Genomic DNA, 16,361 nt, shown 5'->3' with positions numbered 1-16,361 from the left:
GGTTCCGTTATTCCGGCCCCAATTGTTAAGTCTTCTAAATTCATGGTTTTTCCATGGCTGTATGGCAGAAAAGAAATGCAGTCAGGAAACAAGGGTTGGCATTTTAAACACATCCAGAAACTGTCTCATAAACGATTAGGATCAAAAACGCGAACATAATCCGTCCGTCTCCCCCAATTTCCTTATTATAGCATAAATGCATGCTTGTTCTACATCTTTTTTAGATACCCTCGTACTCAAGTGCAACTTTCTCAGGAGACAAAATAAGCTGTCCATTGGAATAATTCGTTTTCGCACCCCATTTCCATTTCATATCTCCTTCTCCTGTACGAGCAAGAAAAAGAAAGGAGAACGAGTCAGAGACCCACGTTTCGAAAAGGCTAAATTACCACATGCTTCAGCTTTGAACAGCGCCGGGAGGCGGTGCCAAAGTTTTACTTTTCGTTGGCGCCGAGCTTGCAACCAGAACCTCATGCCCGGCGGGAGGAAACGAAGCGAGTCAGCCAAGAAACCCGTGAAAGCCCAAGTAGGGTGGGACCTAAGCGGCCCACCGCGCTCCCCATTGGCCCGAGAGCCCGTTCTTCAAAAAGCGAAGCTTCGAAGGTTGCCTGGATCCGCCTCCAGCTCCCCTTCTTGTGAGATGAAAACTTTCTGGCAGCCTCAGTGGGTGGAGGGAAATAAAAAAAAATGCTCAAGATGGCGGAAAATTTAAAAGGTGAGCGAAACTAGCAAGAGCGCGCCGGGCGTCGCGGAGCGAGGCGGCGAGAATTGAATCGAGCGGGAAGCGGGAGTTGCCGCGAAGGAAGCAGCAGCCCGTGGCCGCCTCCGCTGTGTTCTGGCGGCCGCGTGGCTGAGGCGGCGTTCGGCAGCGACCGTTATGGGGGGGAAGGGGGAGGAGGAGGAGGAGGAAGAAGAGGAAGAGCGCGCGAGTCGGCGTATGTGGCGCGGCCATTCGGTTTGGCTCGCGCTGCGAGCGAGCTAAGGTAAATGATCGCGCGGTGAGCTGAAGAGAGAAAAGGATCACGAGAGAGAAGCGTGGATCCCACGGACTCGCGCCGCGAAAGTCACTCCAGCACGTTGACTTTCTACGCTCTGATTCCTCTGCTTGTATCCCCGGCAATATTTCCTTACTTCGTTTTCAAAAAAACCACAACAACCCTTTTCGCCTGGTTTGCCTCCTTCGTTTTTCCTCACCTTTTGTACATCCTTGTGCTTCCCGTTCCTTAAGAACAACCTTGTTGCGCGTAGTGCTCCCTTCCAGGGGAAGAGCAGCAGCAACTCACTTTGCGGGAGGAAATAAAATTTATTCTGGAATAATTTTTTCCTCACAGAACGAAGTGACTGAAGGCAATACTAATTTTCAAACTTCTGCCCTGCCAGACTTAATGCTTTTTTCCCTAAAGCATATTTTGCCTCTTTTTCTGCTGGAAAGGCTTTCCAGAATGACTTTCAGATCCGTAATGAACAAGACAGACCTGTCATCGAAAAATCTGATTTTTGTATGAAACTCAGGCTTTAGAAATTAATACACTAGTTTAGGCAGTGCTGCATAAACAACTCTACTTTAGATTAGACTTGTAGATGTGTTGGTTGAAGAGCCACAAATCTCAACATCTGTTGAATACACTTAGAACTGAAACCACATGGAGATTTTAAGTAATTTATGATAATTATTTTATTTTTCTTACACCTTTTTATTCAATTTATATTCATATTTTAGTAGAAATAGCAAAAGTGATAGTATGCTTTTCTTGATAAACATATATTTGGTTTATCATTTTAGTATCGCAATTCTGAGAATGCCATCTTACAGTAACTAGGAGATTTTTGTTTTTTAAAATCACCCTCATGTTTTGGAATTCCCTCTCAATGGAAATTTAGTCTTCTCTTTTCCCTCCTGGGTTTCAAAACAGCACTTAAAAGACTTGGCTTTTCTATCCTGCCCAGGATGAAGACAGGCTTTCACTGCTGGGATGAATTGGCGGATACATAACTTAGTATTTTTAAAAAATCCTTTATGATGCTGTTGAGCTTTTTAAAATTATTTTGTTTAGTGAGTTTATTTTTATTGAAGTATTTTTCCTTAGGCTGTTTCTGATAACTTCTCAAGTCTTGGGGAATGAGTGGCAGAGACATTTAAAATATAAATGTAAATGTATAATATAAATGTAACATACAGTGTGTGTGTGTGTATTAAATGTAAATTAAATTCTAATGAGACATCTCTTAGTACATATGGTTGAGAGAAATGATCCTCATCTTGCTTATGTTTCAACATATGTATATTCATGCCACTGGCACGAGGTGGTTTAAAATGCAGTTGTCACTACCAAAGTTAGATATGTTGCATTTTATAGCTTGCCCAAGAGTTTGGAGTAGATAACAATGTGTTACAGGTAATTATAATCAGATCTCACCAATATAGAATAGAATAGAATAGAATTTTATTGGCCAAGTGTGATTGGACACACAAGGAATTTGTCTTGGTGCATATGCTCTCAGTGTACATAAAAGAAAAGATACGTTCATCAAGGTACAACATTTACAACACATTTATCCACCTGAAGTTGTCCTAGCCCTTCATCTAGTGATATTATCTTTGTAAAAAGAATTAGGATTCTGTAAATGAAAAACAAAGCATTTGAATAAAGCAGCTTGATGGTTTTGTAAATTTCTTCCATCTTGATAAATGTAGGATTTGGTTATTCTAGTTCTAGAATGCTGAATTTGAACTACAGTGCTGAAAAGAAATTTCACAAAAATTATATATGTTTGTCTTATTTTATTTGACAGACTTTCTAGGATATTAGCCCATTTTGGAAATTCCAGTGGATTGTGAAAATGTTACATACAATATAAAGAATAATTCTCTGAAAGAGGTTCCCTGAAAGTATATGCTTTTATTTTAGGTTCTTTCTTTATAAAATGAGAAGTAATTCTTTTTCTAGTTTTTAAATATGCTAGGCTCTGTACAAAAAATGACTTGGACATCTAAAATTAAGTTATTATTCATCAGGACTTTCTTGTTTTTCTTTGAAGACGTTTCACTTCTCATCCAAGAAGCTTCTTCAGTTCTGACTGGAGGGAGGGGAATGGAAGGATTTATCCTCCTTGCAGACAGCTGGTCATTTGCATTCTTTTAGAGAGGCATTGAAGCTGCCTGGAGGTTTATCTGCTGTTAGGGTCCCCTGAGTATTGCAAATGGGTGTTGAGCCTTTTTGGAATTGTTGAAAGAACCATATTGTAGACTGGAGATACTGGTAGATGATGTATTATGTCATTGTCAACAGAGGGGGAGGGATACCACAGTCATTTATCACCAATATACAACATGGTTCTTTCAACAGTTCCAAGAAAGCTCAATACTCATTTGCAATATTCAGGTGACCCTGATGACACAGATAAACCTCCAGGTGACCTCAACACCTCTCTAAAAGAATGCAAATGACTACCTGTCTGCAGGTAGTATAAATCTTTCCATTCCCTTCCCTCCAGTCATAGCTGAAAAAGCTTCTTGGATTAGAAACAAAATGTCTTCAAAGAAAAACAAGAAAGTCCAGTTGCCTCTTGAAAAAGCACCTTTGAGACAAGTAAATACAACTTTCCCTGTGAATTCAAAGGTGAATAATCGAATGCAGCAATCTGCAAACATAAGCCTAGCAAAATTTACTTTAATAAAACTCTTTAAGATTTGGAAGTTGAACAATACAAAATCTAGATGAATTTAAATTCTTAGATTCGAATTATTTAATTCTTCTTCTTCTTATTATTATTATTTATTAGATTTTTATACTGCCCTTCTCCCGAAGGACTCAGGGCGGTGTACAGCCAGAAATAAAAACAGTAACAAATACAATTTAAAATAAACAGTTAAAAAACTTATTATAAAATTGGGCAAAAATTTAAAACATATTAAAAATTTAAAACCCATTAAAATACAACCAAAAAATTAAAATTTAGAATTTCAAATTTAAGCCAACCCCGCGCGAGTAAATAAATACGTCTTCAGCTCGCGGCGAAAGGTCCGAAGGTCAGGCAATTGGCGCAAGCCAGGGGGAAGTTCGTTCCAGAGAGTAGGAGCCCCCACAGAGAAGGCTCTTCCCCTGGGCGCCGCCAGCCGACATTGCTTGGCGGACGGCACCCTAAGAAGTCCCTCTCTGTGAGCGTACGGGTCGGTGGGAGGCATGTGGTAACAGCAGGCGGTCCCATAAGTACCCAGGCCCTAAGCCATGGAGCGCTTTAAAGGTAGTGACCAGCACCTTAAAGTGCACCCGAAAGGCCACAGGCAGCCAGTGCAGTCTGCGCAGGAGTGGTGTTACAAGGGCGCCACGTGTGGCTCCCTCTATAACCCACGCAGCTGCATTCTGGACTAACTGAAGCCTCCGAGTGCACTTCAAGGGGAGCCCCATGTAGAGAGCATTGCAATAATCCAAGCGAGAGGTAACAAGAGCATGAGTGACCGTGCATAAGGCATCCCGGTCGAGGAAGGGGCGCACCAGGCGAACCTGGTGAAAAGCTCTCCTGGAGACGGCCATCAAATGATCTTCAAACGACAGCCGTCCATCCAGGAGAACACCCAAGTTGCGCACCCTTTCCACTGGGGCCAATGACTCGCCCCCAACAGTCAGCTGCAACTGCAGCTGACTGTACCGGGATGCCGATATCCACAGCCACTCCGTCTTGGAGGGATTGAGCTTGAGCCTGTTCCTCCCCATCCAGACCCGTACGGCTTCCAAGCACCGGGACAGTACTTCAACAGCTTCATTGGGGTGGCCTGGGGTGGAAAAGTACAGCTGCGTATCATCAGCGTACAGTTGGTATCTCACCCCAAAGCCACTGATGATCTCGCCCAACGGCTTCATATAGATGTTGAACAGGAGAGGCGAGAGAATCGACCCTGCGGCACCTCACAGGTGAAGTGCCTCGCGGTCGATCTCTGCCTCCCTGTCAACACCGTCTGCGACCGGTCAGAGAGATAGGAGGAGAACCACCGATAAACGGTGCCTCCCACTCCCAACCCCTCCAACCGGTGCAGCAGGATACCATGGTCGATGGTATCAAAAGCCACTGAGAGATCTAATAGGATCAGGGCAGAGGAACAACCCCTGTCTCTGGCCCTCCAGAGATCATCCACCAACATGACCAAAGCTGTCTCCGTACTATATCTGGGCCGGAAGCCGGACTGGAACGGGTCTAGATAGACAGTTTCATCCAGGTATCGGGGAAGCTGCCGTGCCACTACACTCTCTACAACCTTCGCAACAAAGCGAAGGTTGGAGACTGGACGATAATTTCCCAAAATAGCTGGGTCCAGGGAAGGCTTCTTGAGGAGGGGTCTCACCACCGCCTCTTTCAAGGCGGCAGGAAAGACCCCTTCCTGCAAAGAGGCATTAATGATCCCCCGGAGCCAGCCTCGTGTCACCTCCTGTGTGGCCAGCACCAACCAGGAAGGACACGGGTCCAATAAACACGTGGTGGCGTACAGCCTCCCCAACAACTGTCCACGTCCTCGAGAGCCACAAGGTCAAACTCATCCCAAACAATCTCGACAAGACGCATCTCCGCCCTCTCACCTGGATCATTCCAATTTTGGTCCAAACCATCCCGGAGCTGAACGATTTTATCGTATAGATAACCACTAAACTCCTCGGCACGTCCCTGTAAGGGATCATCCCGCACCTCCTGATGAAGGAGGGAGCGGGTCACCCGAAACAGGACGGCCGGGCGGTTATCTGCCGACGCAATGAGGGTGGAAACGTAAGAACGCCTCGCCTCCCTCATTGCCACTAGATAGGTCTTAGAATAAGACCTAACTAGTGTCCGGTCAGCTTCGGAACGGCTGGACCTCCAGGCACTCTCTAGGCATCTTCGCCGGCGTTTCATCTCCCTCAGCCCCTTGGTGAACCAAGGGGCCGGTTGAGACCTACGCCGGGTCAGAGGCCGCAAAGGCGCGACACGGTCCAAAGCCCCAGCCGCGGCCTGCTCCCAGGCCACGACTACTTCTTCAGCTGTGCCGTGGGCCAGATCCTCAGGAAATGTCCCAAGCTCCGTCAGGAACCGCTCAGGGTCCATCAGGCGCCTGGGACGGAACCAACACATTGGTTCCGTCTCCCTGCGGTGGTGGGTGGCGGTCCGAAAGTCCAGACGAAGGAGAAAATGATCTGACCATGACACAGGTTCTGTTACTAAATCTCTTAATTCCAGATCATTTAGCCACTGACTAGAGATATAAATCAAGTCCAGTGTGCCTCCCCCCATGTGCGTGGGGCCATCAATTACTTGAATCAGGTCCAAGGCCGTCATGGAAGCCTGGAACTTCCGGGCTGCCGTCGATGACAAGCCGGTCAATGGCAGGTTGAAATCCCCCATGACCATAAGTCTGGGGGTCTCAACTGCCACTCCGGCAAGCACCTCCAACAATTCGGGCAGGGCTGTAGTCACGCAGCAAGGAGCCAGGTACGTGATCAACAAGCCCATCTGATTCCTATGACCCCACCTCACAAAGAGGGATTCACAACCGGCTATCTAAGGTACAGTGGACTCCCTCGGTTCTAGACCTTCCCTAATAACAACCGCCACCCCACCACCCTTACTTTGGGCTCTCGGTTGATGAAATGCTCGGAAACCCGGAGGGCACAACTCGACAAGGGGAACACCCCCTTCCGTGCTCAACCAGGTTTCCATAATGCCCATGAGGTCCACAGACTCCCCCTGAATAAGGTCACAAATCAGGGGGGCTTTATTAACCACGGACCGAGCATTGCACAACATCAACCGAAGGCCCAAGCTCTGAGAATCTTGGCCGTCCGGGGAACGGGTAAAGACTAAGGGGCCGGAGCACGTGATCGCTTTAATATAGTGAGCACGTGCTCCCAGAAAATGATACGGCCCCTTGCTTCCGCCATATCTGCCTCTCCCACTTACCGTATAGATGGACCGATCCTCTGAAACTGGAACATACCCTTCCCCCCTGCCTTCGGACCAGATAAAATGGTGCCGCGAGCGAACACGGGCTGGACCCCTCCCCGACGGGTTTCTCCCCCCACCCGTCTCCTCCCTCCCACCCCTTAAAAAACCCTTCTTTAAAAACCTATTTAAAAACCCCCAAAGGTTCTTCTTCGACACATGCCACCTCTCTGGATTCCAAGACCCTTCATTAAGGCAGGCCCTCGATAATGTAGAGGGCCATTCCTGCGAGGCGGGGGAACCCCGCAGTCGTAAGAGCTAACTAGACGAATATTTCATGGGAAATGTAAAAACGGCAGAAAAAGGGGGAGGGGGGCCATCCCTAGCCGGCATAAATATATCCAAAACAGGACCCGATATAAGATGGTAAAAATTCGGGCAGTTCATTCTCCGTCGGACAGTAAATATCAGAATAAAGTCGCCGGGTAAAATGCCACACAGTATCAAGACTCAGATCTTAAACCAGCACCAATGTCTGCTTCATCCCTATCCTCAGCGATGTTATTGTTGTTATTAGTTGTTATCAATGTCGTTGGTATTATTGTTAACTTATCAAGGCCCAACATGGGCCACAACGACGTCCTTAGGACCAATAATACCGTCCCTCCGTTGTGTTGTGTCTCGCCCAATCTCACCACAGCCGGGGCCTTCTTATCTGCTTCCGAACACGGAGGAATGTTCTAGTATGCCTCCCGGCCCCAGCCCTGGCTCCATGCCCAGACAGGCTGAAGAGGAGGAAATATCTCCAGCCCCCAGCTCTGGCTCCATGCCCAGGCAAACGGAGCAACTAGACCCCTCCCCCTCCTCCACAGCATGTGAGCCTGAGGGAGGTCTATTGCCAACAGCTGCCGACTGGAGTGACCCTCGTGTCAGAAGACTTGATAGGCGGAGGCAACAGAAGGAAGGGAGGGGCAGGCCTGGATAAGTGCTGAGTCATGGAGCCACACCCCATGGCCTATATAAAGGATCTGCTTTCTGGCATTCTCTGAGTCAGGCAAAGTCTAAACATATCTTGCTGAAGTCACTTTCTGGTCTCCTGCCTGCCCTGAGGACTTTGCTAGGACTTTGGCAGAACTGCAGAGGCACGCCTGATTCGGATTTCCTTGACCCGGCTGTCAGCGGAGGAGTGGGACACGACACGTTGATGTCAAATGCCGCAGATGAAAAAGCGACCAGAAGCCAGGTCATGGCCACATCAGGTCGGGAAACAGCCGATGGAATATCACGGCCACAAGACAAGGCCCGCCACTGATGCCGCAGATGCCAAACACGGCCAGGGAATCGGGCCGGACCAGGCCAGGGTGCCGACCCAAACCACGACATGGCCACCACAGGACCGATCAAAGGCCAGAGGGACTCAAGAAATCGAAGATCCAACGGTCCAATATCTTAGAGGGGGGGAACTCACATAGCCTACCAGTGTCACCAATACCGTCCATACCGCCATTAATAAGCCGCTGGTGGAAAACATGGCTGATGGAAAAATACCGCTGGTGGAAAACACAGAAAGCGCGGTCGAAAAGTCAGGCCGCTGGTGCGTCGCTCCGCCGCCATCCATACCACCATTTAATATGCCGCTGGTGGAAGCGCGGCTAGTAAGAAACGCGGCTGGTAGAAATGCCGCTGGTGGAAGTTGCTGATGGAAAACGCGGTGAACGGAGACCAGGCCACTGGTGCGCCGCCGGTGGATATCGCGGCTTAAAAACCCAGTGCCAGGCCGGGAGCCAGGAGCCAGGCCGGGAGACGGCCGATAGTCAAGCCGATAAATTCCGGCGGCTAAAATTCCGCCTGCTACTGCCACCAATGCTGCCAGCATCAGCCGCGGCCAAAAATCCCAGCCGCCGATGCTCCGATGTTTCTCAGTGGTATGTAGCAGGCCAGACCAGCCAGAAAAAAAACGCCAACCCAGGCCCTAAAAATGGCCGCTGCCATCCGCTGCCCATCCCAGAACTCGGCTCCGTTCTCGGCAACCGGGGGACCAACGAGGCCCGAAGACCTCCCCCTCGGTTGCTAGCATGATCATCTAACGAAGCGGAGGAACCAGACAGCCCGGCGGTCGGTATTTCGGCCCCTTCGGCCAGGGAAAGCCCTGCCTACCATCTCCATGAAACTCAAAATGCTGCCATTCGAGCATGCGCAGAAGAACCTTTCTTCAATTCTTACATTAGAATTGAACACAGCTCATAATGCTTTTATTTCAGTCTACGTCATTTTGGAAGTCATTTTTTTGTTACCCTAAACAGCCAATTTACTGCATATCATCATTACATGAATGAATTTACCAATAAGTCCAGATGTTTCTTAACCCATTTTTATTTTAATAACTGTAGGGTACTGAAAATTATTGTCACATGGCTGTTTTGAAATATTCTTTCTGCTATTCTCTCTATCTGTGCAATATGTGTCAGGCTAAATATAAAGAAGGAATCTTTCCTGTAATTATTTTGGTTAGTATGTTTTGCAGGGCAATTCAGATAACTCTTAATATTTTTTGAAAGTAAACTATATTTTAACAGTGAATGTCTACTCTTATCCTCCATAGAGTGTACTGTTTGCTGCAAGTCAACTTGGTCCAATCTCCAGGATCTTTGTCGATTGGAGAAGGTGTGTTGCCCTTCCTTGGGCATTACTAAAAAAAACCTCAGTGATTTTGAAGTAGAATATCTATGTGATTATAAGAAAATCCGGGTGAGTTTCTTGGCTTTGCCTATAGTTTTAATCTTTCCTTTTATACGACCTAATTTTCACCAGGTCTCTGTTGACAGAGTACCTGTATTGACATTTTTATAATTTATCCTTTCCTTCTTTCTGTTCTCCTTTTAACCAGTGTTCTTTTGCTTAAGAAATTGGGAATGATAGGATGGGATGATGGAAATGCTATGTAGTATATACCTGGATTATATCCTTGGATTTTTGTTTTAGTGAAAAAATTCTAAGAAATGTCATTTTCTGGGCTTTTTTCTAGGAAGAAAATTGTAAAATGGTAGACTTACAGTTTGCTCTGTTATTTTACTCAGGATGAGGAATTCTACCTGGTGAAGTGGCGGGGCTATTCTGATTCAGAGAATACCTGGGAGCCCCGAAAGAATTTGCGATGTTTCAGTATACTCAAGCAATTCCACAGGGACCTAGAACAGGCATTGATCCGTCGTGGTAGCAAGCTCAAAAAGAATATGCGTTTACTTGATCAAGGAATTTCCAATTATTTGGTTCAGAAGGCCAAACAGAGGCGAGCTTTGCAGCATTGGGAATATGAGCTTAATGCCAAGCGCAACCACAAGGGACGAATTGTGGTAGAAAATGAAGTGGATTTGGATGGGCCTCCCCGGGACTTTGTCTACATCAGTGAATATAAAGTTGGGGATGGTATCACTCTCAACCAGGTGGCTGTAGGCTGTGAATGTTCAGACTGTCTGTCAGAAGCAGCAGGAGGATGCTGTCCTGGTGCTTCACACCATAAATTTGCCTATAATGAATTGGGCCAAGTAAAGATCAAGGCTGGCATGCCCATCTATGAGTGCAATTCTCGCTGCAGCTGTGGTATTGATTGCCCAAACCGTGTAGTACAGAGGGGCATTCGTTATGACCTTTGCATTTTCCGGACAGATAATGGACGTGGCTGGGGTGTACGTACATTGGAGAAGATTCGCAAGCACAGCTTTGTCATGGAATATGTTGGAGAGGTAAGGCTGAGCCAGTATGATACATAAATTTTATTGATTCAGATGAAATTTACTCCAAATCATACCAGATACCCTGTTTCCCCGAAAATAAGACATTTCCTGATAATAAGCCCAACCGGGCGTTTGAGCACATGGCTAAAATAAGTCTCCCTTTAAAAATAAGCCCTCCCTGAAAACATTTAAACACAGAGCTGGAAATCAGATAAGATGGCAAGAGGAGCCCCATCTTGCTCCACACGCTCCAAAATAATAAGACCTCCCTAAAAATGAAGCCAAGCGCTTATTTCAGGGTTCAAAAAATATAAGACAGGGTTTTATTTCTGGGGAAACACGGTAAAAGTAGGTACGGTAATAGCTGTATAATTATAATTCTTTATTCAGAGCATACTGAATCCATACTGTGCTAAATCATGGTTTAACAAGCTATAGTGACATGAGGCATATATAAGAGTAATCTTTTAATTTCAATTTCCCATGCATCTGGGAAAAGATGTTTAATCTCGTAATTTATATCGTTTAACTAATTGGAAAGAAAAGAAAAGTTAATACACAGATCTTGTTAACTAATTATCTCAGATACGTTAGCAGTGGAAAACACTTCTGATCATGGTGAGCACTTCAGTGGTAGTTGGAAATATTTTGGAGCCTCCTGCTGAATTTGTGGCATATAGGAGCTTGAATGGATGAAAGTAGCACAACAGACCTGTCCAACATGTTCGTTTCATTTAAACTGTAAAAGTTTGATGATCAAAATAAAGAATTTATGTTCTATAGGAATTTGGGAATATTTTCACGTCTTTGCATTAGTCAAAATGGTAACTGAACACAAACACATTTAGAATGCGTTAGGATATATTCAGCAACTGAAAACACCCCCCACCCTAAGAAATCCAAAAATGCAGAGGGATACCGGTAGTATAAGATAAGAATCATAAGCAAAAGTAGACTTTTTATTTTATAGACTTTAGATTTTTATTTCTTCCACATAATTTCCAGATTATCACATCAGAGGAAGCTGAGAGACGGGGTCAGATCTATGACCGACAGGGTGCCACTTATCTGTTTGACTTGGACTACGTAGAAGATGTATACACAGTAGATGCTGCCTATTACGGCAACATTTCACATTTTGTTAATCACAGTGTAAGTGCAATAATTAATGAGGGAGCTTTGACCTCAATAATATTCAGGGCAAGATTTGTTTCACTTTTCACTCAACCTGGCATTCTGTGCTTCCAGTGCAACCCCAATCTACAGGTGTATAATGTTTTCATTGAAAATTTGGATGAGCGACTGCCACGTATTGCTTTCTTTGCTACTCGAGCTATCAGAGTTGGGGAAGAGCTCACCTTTGACTATAATATGCAAGGTAAGAAAGGAGAAATTTGGGGAGAATTTGAGATAACTTGCAATTTGAAGTAGTGTACTTGGAAGATAGGATTTAGGAAAGAAGTTCCTATTTTCAAGTATTCTAAATTCTGGTTGGACTTATTGTTTGCTCAAACAGTGGTTCTTAACCTGTGGTCCACAGATCCCTGGAGGTCTGCGAAGACATGAAAAAATTTATAATTTAAATTTTTAGTTTAGGGGTCCATGGCCACAAAAGGTATTTAAAGGGGCTTTTTGGAGAAGAAAAGATTAAGGAACACTGCTCTAAAATACTGTTTCTATGTTATGTACAATTTGCTTCTGATTTTGTCTCTTAAAGTAATATGTTAAGAGTTAAAGGAACATAATTTCAATTTTAGTCAATGAGCGAATAAGCTTTGTTATCAAATGTAGAGACATTTTTTATGAAGTTTGATGCTAGATAATGTCTTCCACAGTGGATCCAGTAAATGCAGAAAGCACAAGGATGGACTCTAATTTTGGCCTTGTGGGAAGTCTTGCTGGCTCACCGAAGAAGCGGATGCGAATTGAGTGTAAATGTGGCACAGAATCTTGTCGAAAATATCTTTTCTAGTTCTTTGCTAGTTTTTCTTGGAAAATGCCTTGTAAAGCCTGGATTGGAAGTCCAAGCTGGCTGTTGAAAGATTGCAGACAGAGGCTAAGAGTCAGGAACTTACCTGCTTGAAGAACAAATGATAAAAGCTTAGAAATGCAAGAGGGCAGTAACCCACATTTCTTGTGCTATATAGCACTAACGTGGCTACTTCTGATTGCCTGATCAGAGTATTCTTATGGAAACATGGGTGTGGGGCAGTCTCCTCAGTAGGTGGACAGGTTGCTTGACTTCATCTTGCTGCCGAGATGCTTGCTGAAAAAACTACAGCATAGAACAGAACTCCTTTCATAAATCTGTGCTTATCTTATTTGAACCTCAAGTACAGCTTACTGTTTAAAACCTTAAATACAAAGACAAGGAAGGAGCTAATTTTTCAGGGTTTTTCCGAAGGACAAAAATCTTAATTTTCTGTAAGAAGCACTTCCTAGCCACCTTACTGATAGGTGGGAAATCAAAGCCGTTTTCTTCTCCCTGTGCACAGATTTTGTATTACCTCAGTGTGCCATGACTGCTGTCCATCTTTACATAATTGCTACTTGAAGTCGCACTTAAAACCCATCATGGAGTGAAGCTCTATGCAATTTGTAAAGCAACGTCGTCTTTTTTAATTAATGCATTTATTTTTAAAGAAAATGTTTTAATTTTTTTTAATGGGTTGGGGCACAAACTAGCTTCTGGAGATAGCTGTATTTTGGAAAATGTTACGAAGTTCTTGAATTATGACTGCTGAACTGAATTAGTTGTCTGGATTCTTTATTTTGTGTTTTATAATTTACTGTTCCTTTAAAAAAAATTCACTGCAGTAATAAATGTAAAGAGAATAGGCTTTAGAAGCAGCTTTAGTCTAACAGAAATGGGAGAAACATGTAATCAGAATTGCAAAATCAAATCACTTGCTTTTGGGCTTTGGTTTTTATAAACACAAAAGATAATATTGTGGAGTAGGAACATTTATGTTTGGCACAAGAAAGTGAGGGTTTAAGTTATTTTGTTTTAATAATAAATTAGAATAATATAATTGGAAATGAATATTTAAACCATTGAGTCCAAGCCCCTGCTCAGTCCCAAATCAAAATGAAAGCATCCCTGACAAATATCTATCCAATATTTGCTTGCATATATCCAATCAAGGGGAGTCCCCCATCTCTTAAGATAAAAGTTTTCATTTTTGAATGCCCTTACCTTTAGGAATTTTTTCTGACACTTCAACTGGAAAATGTATTCTGGTAATTTTAGACCAATTATTTCAGGTCCTTTTTTTCTGGGACAACCAAGAACAGATTATGACCACTTATTAGCACAGTCCAAATATCTTAAAGGGTAACAATTATAACCTTCTGTCACTTTTTGAAAATGAAACATTTATTCATTGTTTATTATCGCCATGCAGATCCATTTCTACTGCCCTGATTTTTATATCTTTTTGCACTTGTTCCAGTGTATCTAAACCCTTTAAGTGTTGTGCACAGAAAAGGATACAGATCTGCACTATTATTTGTGAGATCTGAAAATTATATTCTACTGAAACAATTTGAAATGTTTCCTTTTTGCAATTACATTACTGATTGAGATCAATTCCACTTTTAAGACAATTTTTGCATATACTAATGCTATACCAAGAACTCCTCATCCTGCTCTGGCAAATTTGAGTTTTCTTAAATAAAGGGTGTTTCTGTATTATCGAATATTAGCTCTCCCACCCAATTTAATATCATTTGTAAATTTGGTGACTGTTCAGTCTATCTCTTTGTTCAAAATAATTGTCAAAACAGTTGATGTACTGGCTTAGGACTTAACCCTGCAGCCCTCACTTTGTACTTCACTTCTGGATTAATTTTAAGGACCCACTGTTAGCCTCCTTAAATATTATACCTAGTTCATATTTATCTAGCTTAATAATAAGAATGTTATGTGATAGTTTAAACGTTTTACTGAAATCAAGATACATGAAATGTTCTCCATTCCCCTAAATTAAAACTGGATTTAAAAAAACAAACACCCCAACCCAAAATAAACTTAGTCTGGCAAGATTTCTTGAAAAATCTATTCAGGCTTCTGCTGATTACATTAACATTTAAAATGCTGTTTTTGTTTTGAAGCCCAGTGAGTAATAAAACTTCCTGCTTGAACCTGTTAGGAAGAAAATAATGAACAAATAAAATGGGATGCTGAAAACTGTTCTTTTCCCCTGTAGAAGTTAGGGAAAAATAAGGATACTAGGTCTCAGTGTTCATTATATCAAAGTAAAAGATATACAAAGAAAAACATTTCAGGGATGACCTCTTTTCAAATGAGGGCCTGGATTTAGCTGTTTAAGCATCTCACCAACTGCATTCCAAAAGAACAGCAAAATGTGAGTACATGTTAATAATTTTTAGAAATACTAAATATTTGGATGTATTTTATTATTTGTATGGGAATACAATCATTTTAGTAGGTAATCACATTTTCCTTATTGGGGACCATACTTACTTTAAAAAAATATACCTTTGGGGATGATAGTAATGCAGAATTTTAAACTGGGAAATGTTTCAAATAGATGCATTATATCTATAAGTTGTTCAATATATTTTACAGCTTTAATTCATTAAAAGGAGAAATGCTCAGAAAAAAACTGATTTTCGTACTGCTAAAATTCAAAAATAGTTTTAGAATTTGGAGACTATAAGAATTAAGTCAGGGCAGGCATATACCTGTTTGCCTTGGTTAAAGCAGCATTATACATCTGCATAATCATTAACATACTTCTTTAGTATATCCAAGTTCACAGAAAATAATCCTTTTCAAAAACGATTTGGCAGTATTTAAAACAAATACTGAATTCTGTTATCTTGAAGCAGTATATTAACAGTTGATGCACAAAAAGATAATTATGGAGTTGGGCATGTCTATTAAAGAGATGTTAAAGGAATGAAATATATAGAAGGCTTTAAATCTGCAAAAAAATGCAAAACTAATGCTATGCAAATTTTGAATTTGAAATGTTTTCATACTTGAAATAGCTATTCGATACTATTCTGATCATTCTGCAAAAGTTCCAATTTTGAAACTTCCAGGTTTCTGGAATATCGCTAAAGACTGTAAGGTTAGGATTACTTGTTTAAAATCTCAAACATTTTACACACCTGTAATCAGAATTAATAACATTCTTTATGGAATAAAGTAACTTGAATAGAGATAGCCCCATCTCAGAACTAAAATCCGGAGAGGCAGGATATTTAGGGCTGATGACTGTGTTTATATAATTCTCTTTATTCTAGAATTGTGCAATATACTGAAATATAAATTAATCAAATAGCCTGGTTCAGTTAAGTCATGGCAACATTAACCAAGGCTAACCATAACCAACCTTAGCATGTGTGAATGCAATCATTAGATTTTTAATACACTGTGTTGTAGAATTTGCTTCCACAAGATGTGTAAGAGCTATCATTACCTTGAAAAGAAATTGTGCTGTTGTCAAAGATAAATCACCTTTGGTTATATGCTATCAGCAGACCTTATGACATAGTTCTTCTGAATACATCCTCTCCAGCAACTAAGGGCACCACTCATTTCTTCTTGCGCTTGTTTTCCTGATATATATTATGTACATAGAATGTTGTAACAGTCTGTTCCATTGAGACAGATTAAATGAAGACTATACAGCGACTGTCATGGGGTGAACATTCTCCTACTCAATTCAATACTTCTGAAGCAGTACAGCA

General features: G+C 42.6%; 1 protein-coding gene across 5 annotated transcripts; it reads left to right on the top strand.

Annotated features, from left to right (window-relative positions):
• Window positions 1–475: 475 nt before the first annotated feature.
• Window positions 476–16,279, top strand: SUV39H1 (SUV39H1 histone lysine methyltransferase). 5 transcript variants are annotated; one of them, XM_058169971.1, is made up of 6 exons: window positions 480–715; window positions 9,509–9,654; window positions 9,984–10,649; window positions 11,646–11,792; window positions 11,889–12,018; window positions 12,476–16,279. In XM_058169971.1, exons 1-6 carry the CDS (start codon window positions 688–690, stop codon window positions 12,610–12,612), a joined length of 1,254 nt encoding a protein of 417 aa, XP_058025954.1. In that variant the 5' UTR covers window positions 480–687; the 3' UTR covers window positions 12,613–16,279. The 5 variants fall into 5 exon arrangements, with proteins under 5 accessions (XP_058025956.1, XP_058025953.1, XP_058025955.1 ...); XM_058169973.1 differs by having other exon boundaries at window positions 476–715; window positions 9,932–10,649; window positions 11,646–12,018; XM_058169970.1 differs by having other exon boundaries at window positions 478–715; window positions 11,646–12,018.
• Window positions 16,280–16,361: the final 82 nt, after the last annotated feature.

The sequence above is a fragment of the Ahaetulla prasina genome, chromosome 2, assembly GCF_028640845.1.
Source record: "Ahaetulla prasina isolate Xishuangbanna chromosome 2, ASM2864084v1, whole genome shotgun sequence".
Taxonomy (NCBI): domain Eukaryota; kingdom Metazoa; phylum Chordata; class Lepidosauria; order Squamata; family Colubridae; genus Ahaetulla; species Ahaetulla prasina.
This window is presented reverse-complemented; position numbering and strand designations above follow the sequence as displayed.

Coding starts and splice junctions, on each gene's coding strand:
- SUV39H1 (XM_058169970.1), top strand. CDS start 688: ATGCTCAAGATGGCGGAAAATTTAAAAG. Junction 9,655..9,983: donor GTGATTATAAGAAAATCCGG/GTGAGTTTCTTG, acceptor TATTTTACTCAG/GATGAGGAATTCTACCTGGT. Junction 10,650..11,645: donor TCATGGAATATGTTGGAGAG/GTAAGGCTGAGC, acceptor CATAATTTCCAG/ATTATCACATCAGAGGAAGC.